The sequence below is a fragment of the Lipotes vexillifer genome, unplaced genomic scaffold (assembly GCF_000442215.2).
Source record: "Lipotes vexillifer unplaced genomic scaffold, Lipotes_vexillifer_v1.1 scaffold1314, whole genome shotgun sequence".
Taxonomy (NCBI): domain Eukaryota; kingdom Metazoa; phylum Chordata; class Mammalia; order Artiodactyla; family Lipotidae; genus Lipotes; species Lipotes vexillifer.
The window spans coordinates 1,361,828-1,375,960 of NW_006782803.1; the positions used below are offsets into that span (position 1 = coordinate 1,361,828).

General features: G+C 39.9%; 1 protein-coding gene across 2 annotated transcripts in view; it reads left to right on the top strand.

Moving 5' to 3' along the window:
• Window positions 1-163: 163 nt before the first annotated feature.
• ITGB8 (integrin subunit beta 8) overlaps window positions 164-14,133 on the top strand; it is a 93,500-nt gene continuing 79,530 nt past the window's right edge. Inside the window, exons 1-3 of one of the 2 annotated variants that reach the window (XM_007455401.1) lie at window positions 164-1,019; window positions 1,431-1,475; window positions 1,554-1,558. Coding sequence is in view for 1 of the 2 variants with exons in the window: in XM_007455400.1 (XP_007455462.1) it covers window positions 1,261-1,387 (127 nt within the window). In the remaining variant the exon portion in view is untranslated. Of the gene's footprint in view, window positions 1,388-1,430; window positions 1,476-1,553; window positions 1,559-14,133 lie in introns of both variants that reach the window. The other variant, XM_007455400.1, reaches the window with a different exon arrangement.

The following is a 14,133-nucleotide window of genomic DNA, read 5'->3' on the forward strand; positions in this document are numbered from 1 at the left end:
CTGCTGCGCGGCTACGCATCAGGAGTTCTTGTGAACGATGGGAATGGCAACTCTCAGAGCCAAGGGGAGGAAAAAGAGCTGGAGTGAGCAAAACAAAGAGCGAGTGTGGGCCGCGGTGACTTCATGCCTCACCAATGTCCCGCCCACGCTGCTCCGAGCTGTTGCTGCAGCCCGAGCCTCCGCGGCAAGGAACTCTGTAGCGTGGGGCGGTTTCCTAGCAACTCGCAGCCCGAACGCGCCTAGCTACCCGCACTTTGGGAGCCCCAACCCTCCCTCCCCACCCCAGCCGGGGGCCGGGGCAGGACCATTCCTCCCCCGCCCCTCGCCAGCCTCGCCTCCTTCTCATCCTCTCCGGGGTGCATCCCAGAGCGCGACAGCTGTCCCGGCTCTGGACGGCGGGACGCCTGAGCAGCACACTGGGGCCAAAAGGACGAGGGCACGAAGCACCCGCCCCCGTGAAGCCAGGCTCCTGCACCCCTGGGGGACCTCTCCTCCTACGCTCGCGGCCGTGCGCTAAACTCCCGGTCAAGCAGGGAGCTGCGATGCCTCACTCGGTGTCCGCGGGCGCCAGCGGGGTCTTCTAGAGCGCTCCAGGGCCGCCTCCCCCTGCTGCTGGCACATCAAGCTTCCTCCCTCGCCAACCAGGACGCTGCCGCTTCGACTCTGCCCGCTGCTCAGCTGACGAGGCTGCAAAGTTGCAATTAAGTGAAGTTGGCTTCCCTGCCCACCTGTGGAAGAAGCTCGACCTCATTGATGCGCCATCGACTTTTTTCCCCTTCGGCCTCGCCAGCGTCCCCTCCCACAGATGCAGCATCACCCACTGAATGTACATTAGGCTGGTTTTTTCCCCCAGCTTCGGGCTTTGTTTGGGTTTGATTGTGTTTGGCTCTTCGCTAAGCTGATTTATGCAGCAGAAGCCCCATCGGCTGGAGAGAGACAAAAGCTCTTTTCTTTGTCCCAGAGCGGGCTGCGGAGCCTCTGCTCGCGTCGCCGCCCCGGGCCTTTGGCCGTCAGAGGAGGTGCTTCTCGCGGAGATCGCGGGACCGGCCGTGCGGAGCTGGGAGGGCCGCGGGGGCCCTGAAATGACGAGCTGTGCCCAGGCCGCCGTACCTGCATCGTTTGCTCCGAGCCGCGGGGTCCGCCTGCCGGGCCTGCTGGAAACGTCCTAGCAACACTTGGCACTTCGCGCCCGGGAGCGCGAGCGCGCATCCGGTTAGCAGCCAGGCGGCGGGCGCGGTGCAGTGCGGGCTGCTTTGCATTATGTGCCGCTCGGCCCTGGCTTTTTTTACTGCCACATTAGTCTGCCTGCAAAACTGCAGGCCAGGTCCTGCCCCATTCCTCCGGGCGGTCTGGGTGTTTTCAGTTGTTCTTGGACTGGGCCAAAGTGGTAAGTTGTTTTGTTTTCTTTTGTTTTCTTCCCTTCCTCAAAGGTCTTGGGCTGTCACGAAGAGCATCCCGGCCAGGTAAGCGGCCCGGTGACAGCCTCCATCTGCGGAGAACTTCAGAAGGGTGGGTGTGTGGCGCCGTTCTCCATTGCAGGTGGCCCGAGGGAGGCCAGGTGTCAAGCGTTTCCTCCCTAGAGGGACAGCAATAACTGATTACCTGAGGAGACCCTGTGTGTTGCTGAGGGAGGCAGTAATAGCATGGAAGTTTGGGAGGGTGGTGGGCCGTATTTACAGAAGCCCGTTTAGGGGTTCTGCCCCGTCCTTGAAGGCATCCTCCTTGAAGGCATCCTTGAAGATGCTCCCCATCTTTCTAGTATGTGCGTCCACTAACCTCTAGCTTGCATTTGATTCAAGCCTGAGGATAAATTGGTATAATGAGAGTGAGCGTTCTGTTTTTGAGTCCATGAAAGAAAAGGATAGCTGCACACAAGTTTCCTCTACTATAGTGCTCAGCTTGAATGACTTAAACATTTATGAAGAATATTCTTGCTTTAAGTCACTTTTTTCAGCTCAAGAAACAATTCCGAGCTAACTGATCCCTCAGTGAGATCAATCCTTGAGACCGAGACCCTGAGACAGAACCCGAGAGCAGGACTGACAACTTTCAGTCCAGGCAAGCCACTTTTGTCAGAACTACCTGATTTGGAGAGGATACTTCTTTATATAGGATATTGTCTCCTCATTTTACAAATCACAAAGAGAAGCTCAAGTCAAATAGTGTATGAAAATGTGCTTTGGCACTTCTGAATTAGGTGCAAATTGAAGGTGGCAGTACTGGATTGTTAGCAAACAGTAAGACATAAAGTAAGTGATAATAATAATCATGAATTTAGGATGAGTTCTTATTGGTATTAAATGTAGGCCAAATATTTATTTTTGCCAATGCAATGATTATTGCCAATGATATTGATTTTGGAACATGTTTACTTTTTCTGTGTTTGGTCATTGAGACTTAAATTCTATTAGAGCCTTTCTCTGGCCTCTCCTGTTGAAGGAGAGCTGTAATTGTTCTGTATACTAAAATGTTCTCCTATGCTTTGAATTGATGAGCCAACTTTCTGCCTGAAGCTAATTAAAACCATCAAGTCATAACCTTATAAATAAGGATTTACAATGGAAACATGCTAGCTTCACTTATTGGTTGCATACACAGCTGTCTAATATTTGTTTCCAAAGAAGATTTATCCAACTGTGTGAAATGAGAGCAGTTAGAGTTAATTTTTATCTTGTGGTTCTTTTTTTGGCTTATAAGTTGATTTCAAAATAAGTGAAACTTAAGGCAAAGGAAAAAGTAACATTATCAATTATCGGTTAAGTGACACCACTGAGCATAACTCCATCCTGTATCAATAAGTGACAAAGTATTTTTCTGGATTTAGTAAATACATACACACGCACATAAACTAGTAAGATGACCAAAACTTGTGTCAACAGAGTATATTTTGTTCCCAATACTTAGGCAAAAGAAAAAGTGCTACTTGCCCCCAGATTTTGCTAGTAATTGTGAGTTTTTAAAAAATATTCATTGTGTTTGTAAAGATTAGTCAATTTCTCGTGTAATAGCATTGTATTTCCACCCACTGACTGTAGCTGATTTGAAGCAAATATTATGAATGAGCTCTCTTGCACCTGCAGTTGTGAAAAGGGAATGCTTATCTGAAATCAGAACAAGGCATCCTTTTCCCAGTCTCTGTCAATATACAAAGATTTCTGATGTATACTGGTTTGCACTGCAGTTAAAAACATGCAAAAAATTTAAATTATAGCCAGTACAACTCAGAAAATTAGAGATCAGCGTAAGCTGTTGTACTTTTGTGATATAGCTACAAGTCTCAAATTATATGTCTTCACAGTACAAATTAGATGCTTAAAGCAGAATAGGAATTTAGGTATCAGTTACAAAGGAAATCTTGTTCCCTTGCTCAGTAGTTTACACCAAGGAAATGTTGAGGGCAATAAAGCCATACAAAAGAAACCATAAACGGCACAACTTTGGGTTTAATTTTTGAAGTAAAATTTACAGGTCCCAAATACATAGTGGACTTTTAATAACGAATATATAGTGAGAAAGGGGGATGTTATTAATAAAATCTGAACATTATTCTGATCTAGAAAAAAAATTATTGGAGTTTGTTTTTCAACTTTCCTTGGTGGAAATTACCGACAATCAGAGAAACAATAACACTATAAAATGGTTAATGAGTAACTGGAAAACACTAGAGAATACCTAATGGTTAATATTTGAAGAGCTAATGTAGTAACACTGCTGTTTCTACATTTGCTAGTTTTAAAAGGCTAAAAAATTTTTTAACCTAAATTTTTATATAGCAATATGGGAGTGACAAATTTCAGAAACTACCATTTCTTTTTGGAAAGTGGTAACTATTGTGCTGAAATTTCACCTTCTTTGCATAATCAACTATTTATTCTTTTACATAACAATCAACTGGATTAGCATTGTTTTGTAAGTGTAGTATATTACCTCAGAACATGTTTTATAGAATAAGTTTCAGAATTCTTTATGCTTACCTAAAGTGAGAGGATATTTAAGAGAACCAACACTTCATTTTTAAAAATCCAGTTTTCCAAATTATTTGCACAATAAGCATCCAAATTAATTCTATCTTAAAGCAACTGAGATACTTTCCGATAAAAAAGCTTGTACTGTATATGAAAAGGCTATGTTTGTGCTGTATATTTTCAAATCATACCAGCAAAGTAGGTGATATGATCTGAAAAATGACATAAAAATTCCTGTGCCCCCAAACAGTTCTTTCACCTGTTACCAAATTATCAAAATTTTCACCATGTAATGGATTTCTTCGGATTAAGCATGGTATTGACACTATGTTTCTTCTAATTTGTAACGTTATATTACGGACGTTTTCAAACACACAGAGAAGAAGAAAGAATGGTGTAAGGAATCACCACAGACCCATCACCCAGCTTCATCAACTATCAACTGAAGCCCAACTTCTTTCATGTCTTCCCCCACGCATTTCATTTCCTTCCCCCAACAAGACTATTTTGAAGCAAATGTCTCATATCATTTTGTCCTAAAATATATCAGTAAATCAAAATACTACTGGAGGAGAAGCAGGCTTCATTAATTCCCATAACACAAATTTTTTTAGCTAAAATTTAGGGCCACAAGAACGTCCACTATCTTTAAAGGGAGGAATGCGGAAGTGAGGGAGGCGAGCAAAGGCAAAGACAGTTTCAAGTATTTGCTTCTCAGTGGTTCTAATATATAGCTCCATTAAAAATATTCTTTAAAAAGTATGCATGCATATGAAAAAGAAAAAAATACAGACAAATGTAATTACTTTATTCCAGTGGAATCACAGCAGGTATACCTTGTTTGAGTTTCAGTTTTAAGGACTGTTCTGTCTCTTGAATCATCATTTTTCTCCTCTCTACTAGATCATTTACAGCATATGCATATCCATACATGCTGTAATAGCTCTCATCTTCTATTTCTGTCTCCTTTGTAGCAAAAATTCTTGAAAGAGTTGTCCATATTTGCTGTCTCCAATTCTCCTCACCTTCTCTTTTAATCCATTGCTCAGGATTTCTTTATCATCCCTGAAGTTACACCACTCTTAAGATCACAGTGACCTTCCTATTGTCAAATCCTATTGTCAAATCCGAATTGTCAAATTCATAGTCTTCATCCTTCTTGACCTACCATCTGTCGGCTAGTTGGCACTGTTGATCACTCCCACCTTTGAAACACTTCTTTCCTTGGCTTCCTGGATGCTCATTCTCTTGGTTTAAGCTCCTTCTCCATCCCTGATGTTGGTTCTTTCTATGTCCCAACCTCCAAATATAAGAGTGGCCCAGGATTCAGCCCTCAGATGTTCTCTTCTAGATATATACTGGGTCTCACGTGGACTGATCAGGTCTTGGGTATTAAATACTACTTCTATGCTGACAACTCCAGTCCTGCCCTCTTAGCTCATCTCCAGAGGGTCTAGCAAACTGCTTATTCATCATCTCCACTGTATGTCTAAAGGCAAAGTTAACCCTAACATAGTCAAAACCAAACTTCCAATTTTCTCCCTCAGGTTTGCTCCTTTCACACTCTTCTTCATCTCAGTAAGCGATGTCAGTCTTCCAGTAGTTTGGGATGACACTTTGGCAGCACCCTTGATTTCTCTGTTTCTCCCACATTCCATGGTCAGTTCACCACCTCAATTGCCTAAAAAGCTGATTTTGCTGTGATTTTCTTTCGTCCACTCAGATTTGATAAAAGTTGAATTAATACCATAACTTTTTTTTTTTTAAGTATAGGATATCTTCAAGTGGTAGAACCATATATAGCACTCTGAAGAATAAGAGGACTGACCAGGTAGAAAAAGATCTTAGAATAATATTAACCAGCTGATATTTTTTTAAATGTATGTTTAAGTCTTAAAGATATATTATTTATTCATGAATATATATACCTATTAAGCTAATTAAGCCTTGATTGGACTGAAAACAAAATTAGTAACTTTATTAAAACATGGGAAGTCAGAGGATATAGTTTAGAAGAGAAAGGGACACTATTGAATAGGATTTAATGTAGACAGTTAACAAGATAATCAGTTTTCATTCCAATTTGATATTTTTATGAGACATAAGAAATAACATGATATAGCAACAATATATTGCCTTTTCAATTTTCCTGTACTCCATTTTGAATGAACCTTCCTTGAAGCAAATAAAGTATTTGAGATAATCTGGTCTGTGGTGTTTAACAGCCTTTTCTGCCCCACCTGCTAAATTAGATTTATCCAGGTATAGTTTATGTTAAATTTTCACTTTGTTCACCACTCCTCTCCCCCAGGGCCATTCTATTGATCACTAGATGGATCTCAGAGGGTACAGTTTTTATCTAAAGTTCTTTAAACTTTAATAAATGGGGCCTGATATGCAGAGACCATCCAGTTTTCTTAAAAAGTAATAAACTGTTTGCCTTGTGATATAGTCTTTCTCTTGTTTGTACTTATTAAGCAAAGATGCTCAAAGCATCCTCTTTGAAAGTGCCTGTTGTATAGCATTCTCAGTCATTTAAATGGTGTCTTTTCACTGGTTTGATAGGTCTCAGTGATAGGTCTCAATGAGTAACTTATATAAAAATTATGTTATTTTTGATATTACTGACTCTTACCTTACCAAAGTGACATAAGGAAATAGTCTTTTTATATGTTCATTGAATGACCTGACAACATTCATAACCAATCCTGTATTGTTTATGCTCAGTCATTCTTGGTCCTCAGAACTCTAGACCCTGTTGCAGCCCAAGTCTACACATTTAGAGGAGTTTTGCCAGCATGAGGACTGTGAGGCGCTATGTATCTTCTCCAGTTATATATGAAATGTATTCTGTAAACTATTTATTGATTATAAAAGAAGCCATAGAAAAAATATTTTATGCTTATGCATATTGCATTTTATTAAATTGAACAATTAAATACTGAGCTTCTTAAGTAGGTGACCTAACTGCTAATCTTTAAAACTGTAACTTTTCCAGTTGTATCCTAAAGATGTCATATAAGTATGGCTTCTATATGTAGTGGAAAGAAAGTGCAATGCTCATGTAATTTCACAAACAACTGGGTAGCTCTCTCTCTGTGCCATGCACTGATATAAATGATTTACCACATTAATTTAACGTTCATACTAACACTATGAGAGAGGTAGAATTGTTATTCCTGTTATAGAAATGAGGAAACTGAAGCACAGAGGAGATAAGTAACTCACTGAAAATCACCTAGCTAGTAAGTAGAAAAGATGGGATTTGAACTCGGTTATTCTGCCTCATACTTGATTTAAAAAGTTTCTAGATGTTTAAGTTATACATTCAGTGTGACTGTCAGATAGAGGACCTTCATGAGGAGGCCCATGGCATATTTGGTAAAAGGTCTTTCATTCATCCCCTTCCTCAATTGTTGGTGTGCAAAGGTGAATTGTGGTGGAAATCTGGGTGTTTCAGGGTTGTCCAGGAGGCAAGGAAACAATGGCCATAGGTAACATGCATGTGAGAGCACGGAAGCCTAGGAACAGAGTTTGGACCTCCTTCCCTGGAGATTGCTGGGCTATGCCATGTAATGCTGTTACCCTCACAGAGTAACTGCAGCGAGGAGGATAAAGATTTGTGAATCAGGGCATGGTGAAAACATACCTCCTGTGGAGGCAAATACGCTCAACCTCATATACACCTCACTATGGTTGTTTTCATATGGGAGTAAGAAAGGGCGAAAAGACACGTGGCCTTACGGGCGTAAACTGGAGCGAAACTCTGCCTCCCACAGGATTTCTGATGTGTTACAGATGTGTTTGACTTGTGGTTATGAGAAAGAAAGGAAAAGAGAAAGACATTGAGCTACTAAGTAGCTGGTAACCAGTTCAATCAGAGTGTTCAAAGGGACAAAATCATGGTACAAGGCATCACACTATTGATCAACATAGAGCTCAAAGCATTCTTAGCCATTTGGAGCCACTCTATTATATAGCTTGATACTCTATGTTGTTTAATATATTCATATTATTTTTTCTCTGTGCATTTTTACAAAGTAAGTGTTTTTTCGGCTGTTAAATATTTACAGTGATTAGCCATAGCCATTAGTCTACCAATATTGGTCATTTAGAGCATGGCATTTCCAGTATACACCAGGCTCAAGGCGTCTACTGCTGTACTTTCTTCAGGCAGAAGTTTTTGCTGTGTGTGTGTGTGTGTGTGTGTGTGTGTGTGTGTGTGTGTGTGTGAATGATTTCAGTTTTATAACTATTTGACAGCAGCGGTTAGTTCACATCTATATGGACTGTCTATAGATTTCTGAAAGTGGTGACAGGTTTATAGGTTATCAACATACAGAGCTTGTTTAGTGAATCTTCACCCTTGTTTCCCACATATGGATACGGTATAGGACATTCCTTATTCCTTTGGCTCAGACAGCTTTTTTAAGCTTCGTATCAATGTACACATCTGGAGTTCCCACCTCCTTCATGGCAAACTTCCATCTCTTTGAGTGTCCAAGGGCCATGCTTCTTTTAAAGCCTACTCCATATATGTACAGGTAAATGCTGATGGTTTATTCTCTGGTCATCACCTCATTGATGGAAAAATGGCCCTTTCTTCTCACCACTCTTTTCCGTGGGAGCCATCCAAAGAGTGCAAGAGATTGTGACTCTTCAGGAAAGAGTTTAATGCTGAGACATCAAAGGCTCTATCTAAGCACTAAGAATATAGCAGAGAGCAAAACAAAGTCCCTGCTCTCATGATGCTTACATTCTAACTGAAGAAGACAAATTCATGTATATATACATGTGTATATATGCATGATATATATGATCTACAATCTATCACATGTGACATATATCATATAAACACATGTGTATATGTGTGTGCGCGTGTGTGTGTGTGTGTGTGTGTGTGAATATATATGGTAAAAAGAAGAAAAAATAAAGCAGAGTGAGGGAACTGACCTGAGAGGGACTGGACAGTCTACTATTATATACAGGGTAGCCAGAGTAGGTCATTCTAGTAAGATAACGTTAAATGTCTTTTTTTTTTTTTTTTTGCGATACGCGGGCCTCTCACTGTTGTGGCCTCTCCTGTTGTGAAGCCCAGGCTCCGGACGCGCAGGATCAGCGGCCATGGCTCACGGGCCCAGCCGCTCCGCGGCATGCGGGATCCCCCCGGACCGGGGCATGAACCCGCGTCCCTTGCATCGGCAGGCGGACCCTCAACCACTGCACCACCAGGGAAGCCCAACGTTAAATTTCTTAAATTTTTTTCTTTCTATGGTACACGTCAGACATTTCACAATCTTTCCTATAGTTTACCTCCTTCCGGAAAATGGGAGGCAAAAAGATACACTAGGATTTCTAAGCTGTTAACAGTAATAGGAGTTTTTTTTTCCCCTTTGCTATTAAAGGTCATCAAATTATCACTTATGGCTAGGAAGAAAAGAGTTGAAAGGTAGTGAAGGGGTGACAAGATGATAAATAAGTGGGTGATTCTAGGTAAGATGACTAAAGGAAAATGGAGATTTTTGTTTTTTAGCATCAACTCTGTCCATAATGGTTTCTCGAATCTATGCGCTCCTTTTAATACAATGCCACTAGAGTAGAGAAAGCCTGAAATAGTCTTCATTCCGTGAGGCAACTCTTTTGGTAAAATCTATGAGTGTCCTAAACAGTCTTCATTATTTCAAACCTTTGTCCACACTTTACCTCCCTACTCAGAATCTTCATGGCTTCCATCATCTTCATGTTCCTCTGCATGGTATGCAAAGCCCTTCCACAACATCCCATGCCTAACATTCTGGCTCCTCGTTCAAGTCCTGTCTCCACATCAACCTGTGACCTCCTTGAGAGGAGAAACTGTGCCTGTTGATTCTGCATTTTCAATGCCTGGCATGCAGTAGGCCCTAATAAATTATTTGAAGTAAATGACTCAATGAATGAGGTGAGGATAATAGTGATCAGTTTTAAATTGGGCAGCTAAGCAAATAAGCCCTATTCAGCTCTAATCCTCACTAGAATTTGAACTTTAAGAAATACAGTTTTCTTTTGAATGTGAGTTCTACTATAAAAGGTTTAACACCATGAAAGGACGTTTGTTTCTGCATTCCCAGTCTACTCCAAAAAGCAGTCTCTTGACTTGATAGGCAAATCTTTAGCAAAGATCACAATAGAGACTTAGTTTTTTAATCTACTTTTTACAAATTTGTTTTGCTGTCAAATTTCTGTGATAATTATTTTCATTGTTTTTAATATGAAAAGTAATCCTGATCCTTTACCCTCAGTGTGTATTTTAAAATTGATTTCTACTTAGATTATACAAACTGAAATTTGTAGTCATTTTAACCAAATACTAAAAAAAAGTAATGAAAAAACAAGATATTCTAATCAATTTAATCATTATATACTCAGATTTTCTTAAAGCTCTATAGCTTTGTGTCAGGCATTGTTCTGGAGTTAAAAGAATAACAATAGTTAGCATTTGTAAGGTATTTTCTCTATGCCAGACACACTCCTGTATGTATGATAGGAAAATATATCCTTTAATGCCCACAACCCTCTGAGGTATGTACTCTGGTAATTCACATTTTATAGGTAATCAAACTAGTTAAAGAGTCATTGAATAACTTCTTCAAGATCACTTAGCTAATAAGTAATAGAACCAGAATTCAGACCTGCGTGGGTTTGACTCTGCATGCTCAACCTCATAACAGACTATCTTCCACGGGTAAGAAGAGTCTCTATCCCGGGCCTTGGAGGGCCTTGCTCTGGCCCTCTCCACAGGCAAGGAATCCATGGGGCATGCCTGTCCAGAGTCTTCAATTCCCTTTTAGATCATCTTTAGAATTCTCTGCCCAAGCAGCCCCAACCTACTTTCTTTAGACTGTGCCACCCACATGCCAAACCTGAGGAGAGGGGAAATAAATAGAGCTTGGACATATAGGCTGGAGTATCCATGCAGGTAAGTGATAGGCTATTTGCTTTGCAGAATAAACCTAGAAGTGAGAGAGAAGAGGGGCAGCTTGAGGGCTGGAGGAACAACACACACTGCAAAGTTCCCAACCAGAAATCTTAAGAATCTGAAATTCTAAATTCACACCTAGCCTTCTAGGGCATTATCAATGCGTGTTTATCAATGTAAGAAAACAGAACTTATTTTACGTAATAGTTTCTTAGCCTGGGTTTTAACTGTTAAATATTTAATCCTGTTATGCCTACAATGATTTGTACTCTTGCTCCCGCCCTAAAAAAAGTTAGGGACAGATTTGTCTAGTACATTAAATATTACTGGGGGGAGGGTGACAAACAATGAATGCACCATAGATCACTGAATAAAGAGAACTACTTTATGTCAAGGTGCTTTTTGGTAAAGCTCTGAGATGTATACAGATTACACGAAATTCTATTTTCCTGAAAAACAGTGTCATAGAGAGAGTCTAGTGTATACATTTTTTAATTTAGTTTTACTTTTTATTTCCCCTTATTGGTTTAAAATATGTCACAGAAAAGAACATTTTACTGACATGAACTAGCCAAATTCAGTTGAATTATTCAGCTGGCATATATTTAATATCTATAAGTAAATGAATGTGTGGAAAAAATACTGCCAAACTGCCTTTATGGACTAAAAGGACTATTTTCCAATTTAAATATCAGTCTTTTTTTTTTTTTCTTTTCCTACAATTCTTTTTTTTTAACATCTTTACTGGAGTATAATAAATATCAGTCTTAATGTGACCTCCTTTCTGTTTTTACAGCAAGTAAATTACTCTAATTTACATATGAAAGAAAAATGTAATAAAAGTCAAAATGATTTCCATTGGGATTTTATAATTTAATTAAAACAGTCCTACCTTTCAAAAAAAGTACTAGGATCGATTCTTGCTAGGAAACTACTAATATTAAATAGATATATTAAAATTATCTTCTCTAACTTTAGGAAATTAGTTTAGGAAATAAGAATAAGATCATTAAATTAAAATTGCAGTGTTAAATTATAGTGGTCTTATTGGATATATACTCTTAAGATGATTCTAAAAGACGCTTTTATTTTGAATGCTGTTATTCAAAGTACTAGAAGTTCATATTTTAAAAAGCATATAAAGTCTTAAAAAGTGATCTTTCATGCTGACCTTATCAATGAGCCAAACTATCATTACTATAGTTATTTTGAAGAGAGTTGTTACTCTCTTTCCCAGGTGTTTTTGTTGTTGTTTTGTTTTAATCCACTGTTAACATTTGTCAAAGATAGAGTCTGTTGCCATCCTAGATCAGTACTGGTACAGTTTGATTACTGTAGAGAATTGCCCCCAAAAATCACAGCACCCAGGTAGTACAGAGTGAGGAACCAGAGTAGCAACCAAAGGCTAATTCAAGCTAAAGTCCATGAGAGAGACTGAGTTTGGAAAGACTGGAAATGGGAAAGGCTGGTAATGAAGACAGGAGAATAGCAGACTAGAAATATATCAGCTCTGAAGAAACGTGCCAAATATTTCTCATTACGTATGTGAGGTGTGCAGTAGCTTTTGGTCAGGGATGTTTTGATATTTTGGACCCAGCCTCCTTCTAGGATTGAAAGAGTTGATATGCCGACGGTAAAATACAGCCACAGTCGAGGTACTGTTGTTCCAAATATACATATGGTTAACATGGTCCTATCCTTGGAATTGAACCACAAACATTTTCCAAGGTACAAGCATTTTTCCTGATCTCAGTAGGGGCCATATATTCAGTATAATTCCCTAGTAACTGTTGCAGGTACTAGGTAGGGAAAAGATCTTCAATCTTATAGAATGAGGGATGACTACTATGCTCTGAAGGAGTTTTAGAATATTATGAGTTCGAACAAAGAAAATAATTAAAAGAAAAATTCAAAATTCTACAGGACCTTAAGGGAGTACCTTACAGAGTGCCAGACTAGGCATTGTCTTTTTCAATTGCCTACTCAAGTCAGGCTTGGAGGTCAGGCTGGCTACGCCTAAGGTATTCATTGATTGCAGTAAAACAAAGAACGCAGGAAAGTTTTGGGGTGTGCAGAAATTGCTGTAAAACTCGCTGTTCTAGTTGGAAACAAAGAACTCATTGTAGCAGAACTGAATTATTGGCAGAAAAATGACCTACCTGGTCTCTTTCTTAGTACAAGGCATACCTCCCAAGGTATCACTCTATTGTCTTTTGTGCATTTGGTTTGGATTTATATGGTGAATTGAAGACAACTGAACCATAATTTGCAAAAGAAAACCCTCTAGAAATGATACAAGAGGCTCAAGTTCCAAGAAAATTTATCTGGAAGATGATAACACTGAAAAACACACTCAAGAAGGGAGTCAGTTTCAGGCATCCTGAATTTTGGTTTAAAATGTCCCTTTTGATGAGTGTTTCAACCACAACCGTCTAGAAACAGAGCCCTAAGGTGAAGGACAATGTCTATAATCACAGGGCCCAACCCCTGAGGTTGGTAATAGAAACACAAAGATTAAATGTTATTAGTACCAGTCTTTAGTTCAGAGGATATAACCTGTTTGATGCCTCTTGAAGACTTCAAGGCCACACGATGCTTGGTGACATCTGATGGGACTAAGACGGGGTGTTAGAAGGGGTGAGGTGTCCTGAATAGGTACCTGTGCCCCAATGAAGACAGCATCACACAGCTGGAGAATAATGCCCAGCACCCACTGTTAGGGAGCACATGTGTGTTAACATATATGTCCAGTGCTGACCCTTGGCTACTTGCAGGTCAGCATAGAATTGATACCAGAAATCATTACTCTCTGAGAATAAGACTGCAGGCTAGATTATCTGGTGGTAGACTTACTAGGGTAGAAACCAACTTATGGGCATTATCAAAAGTCAGATATCATGGCTTTTTGGACAAATCCTGCCTCTCAGAGATGTGTTTGATTTTGAAGTTAAAAAAAGACAAGTGCTGCTTCTGACTGAATTACTTGGCAGTGCAGAAATGTTTGGTCAGTTAGACCTATAACTGGATGCTACACCCCACTTCCCCACGGGATAGACTTCTCAAATACTGCCCAGATGACATGGGTTTTTTCTCCTACACTGGGCACCTATCAATTCCTTTGGGTTTAATTTTTTTAAAACAGAAAAGCCCATGTACAGAACTTGGGTTTTCTTGGCCCTTTTACTAAATTACATACAGGCATACCTTGGAGAT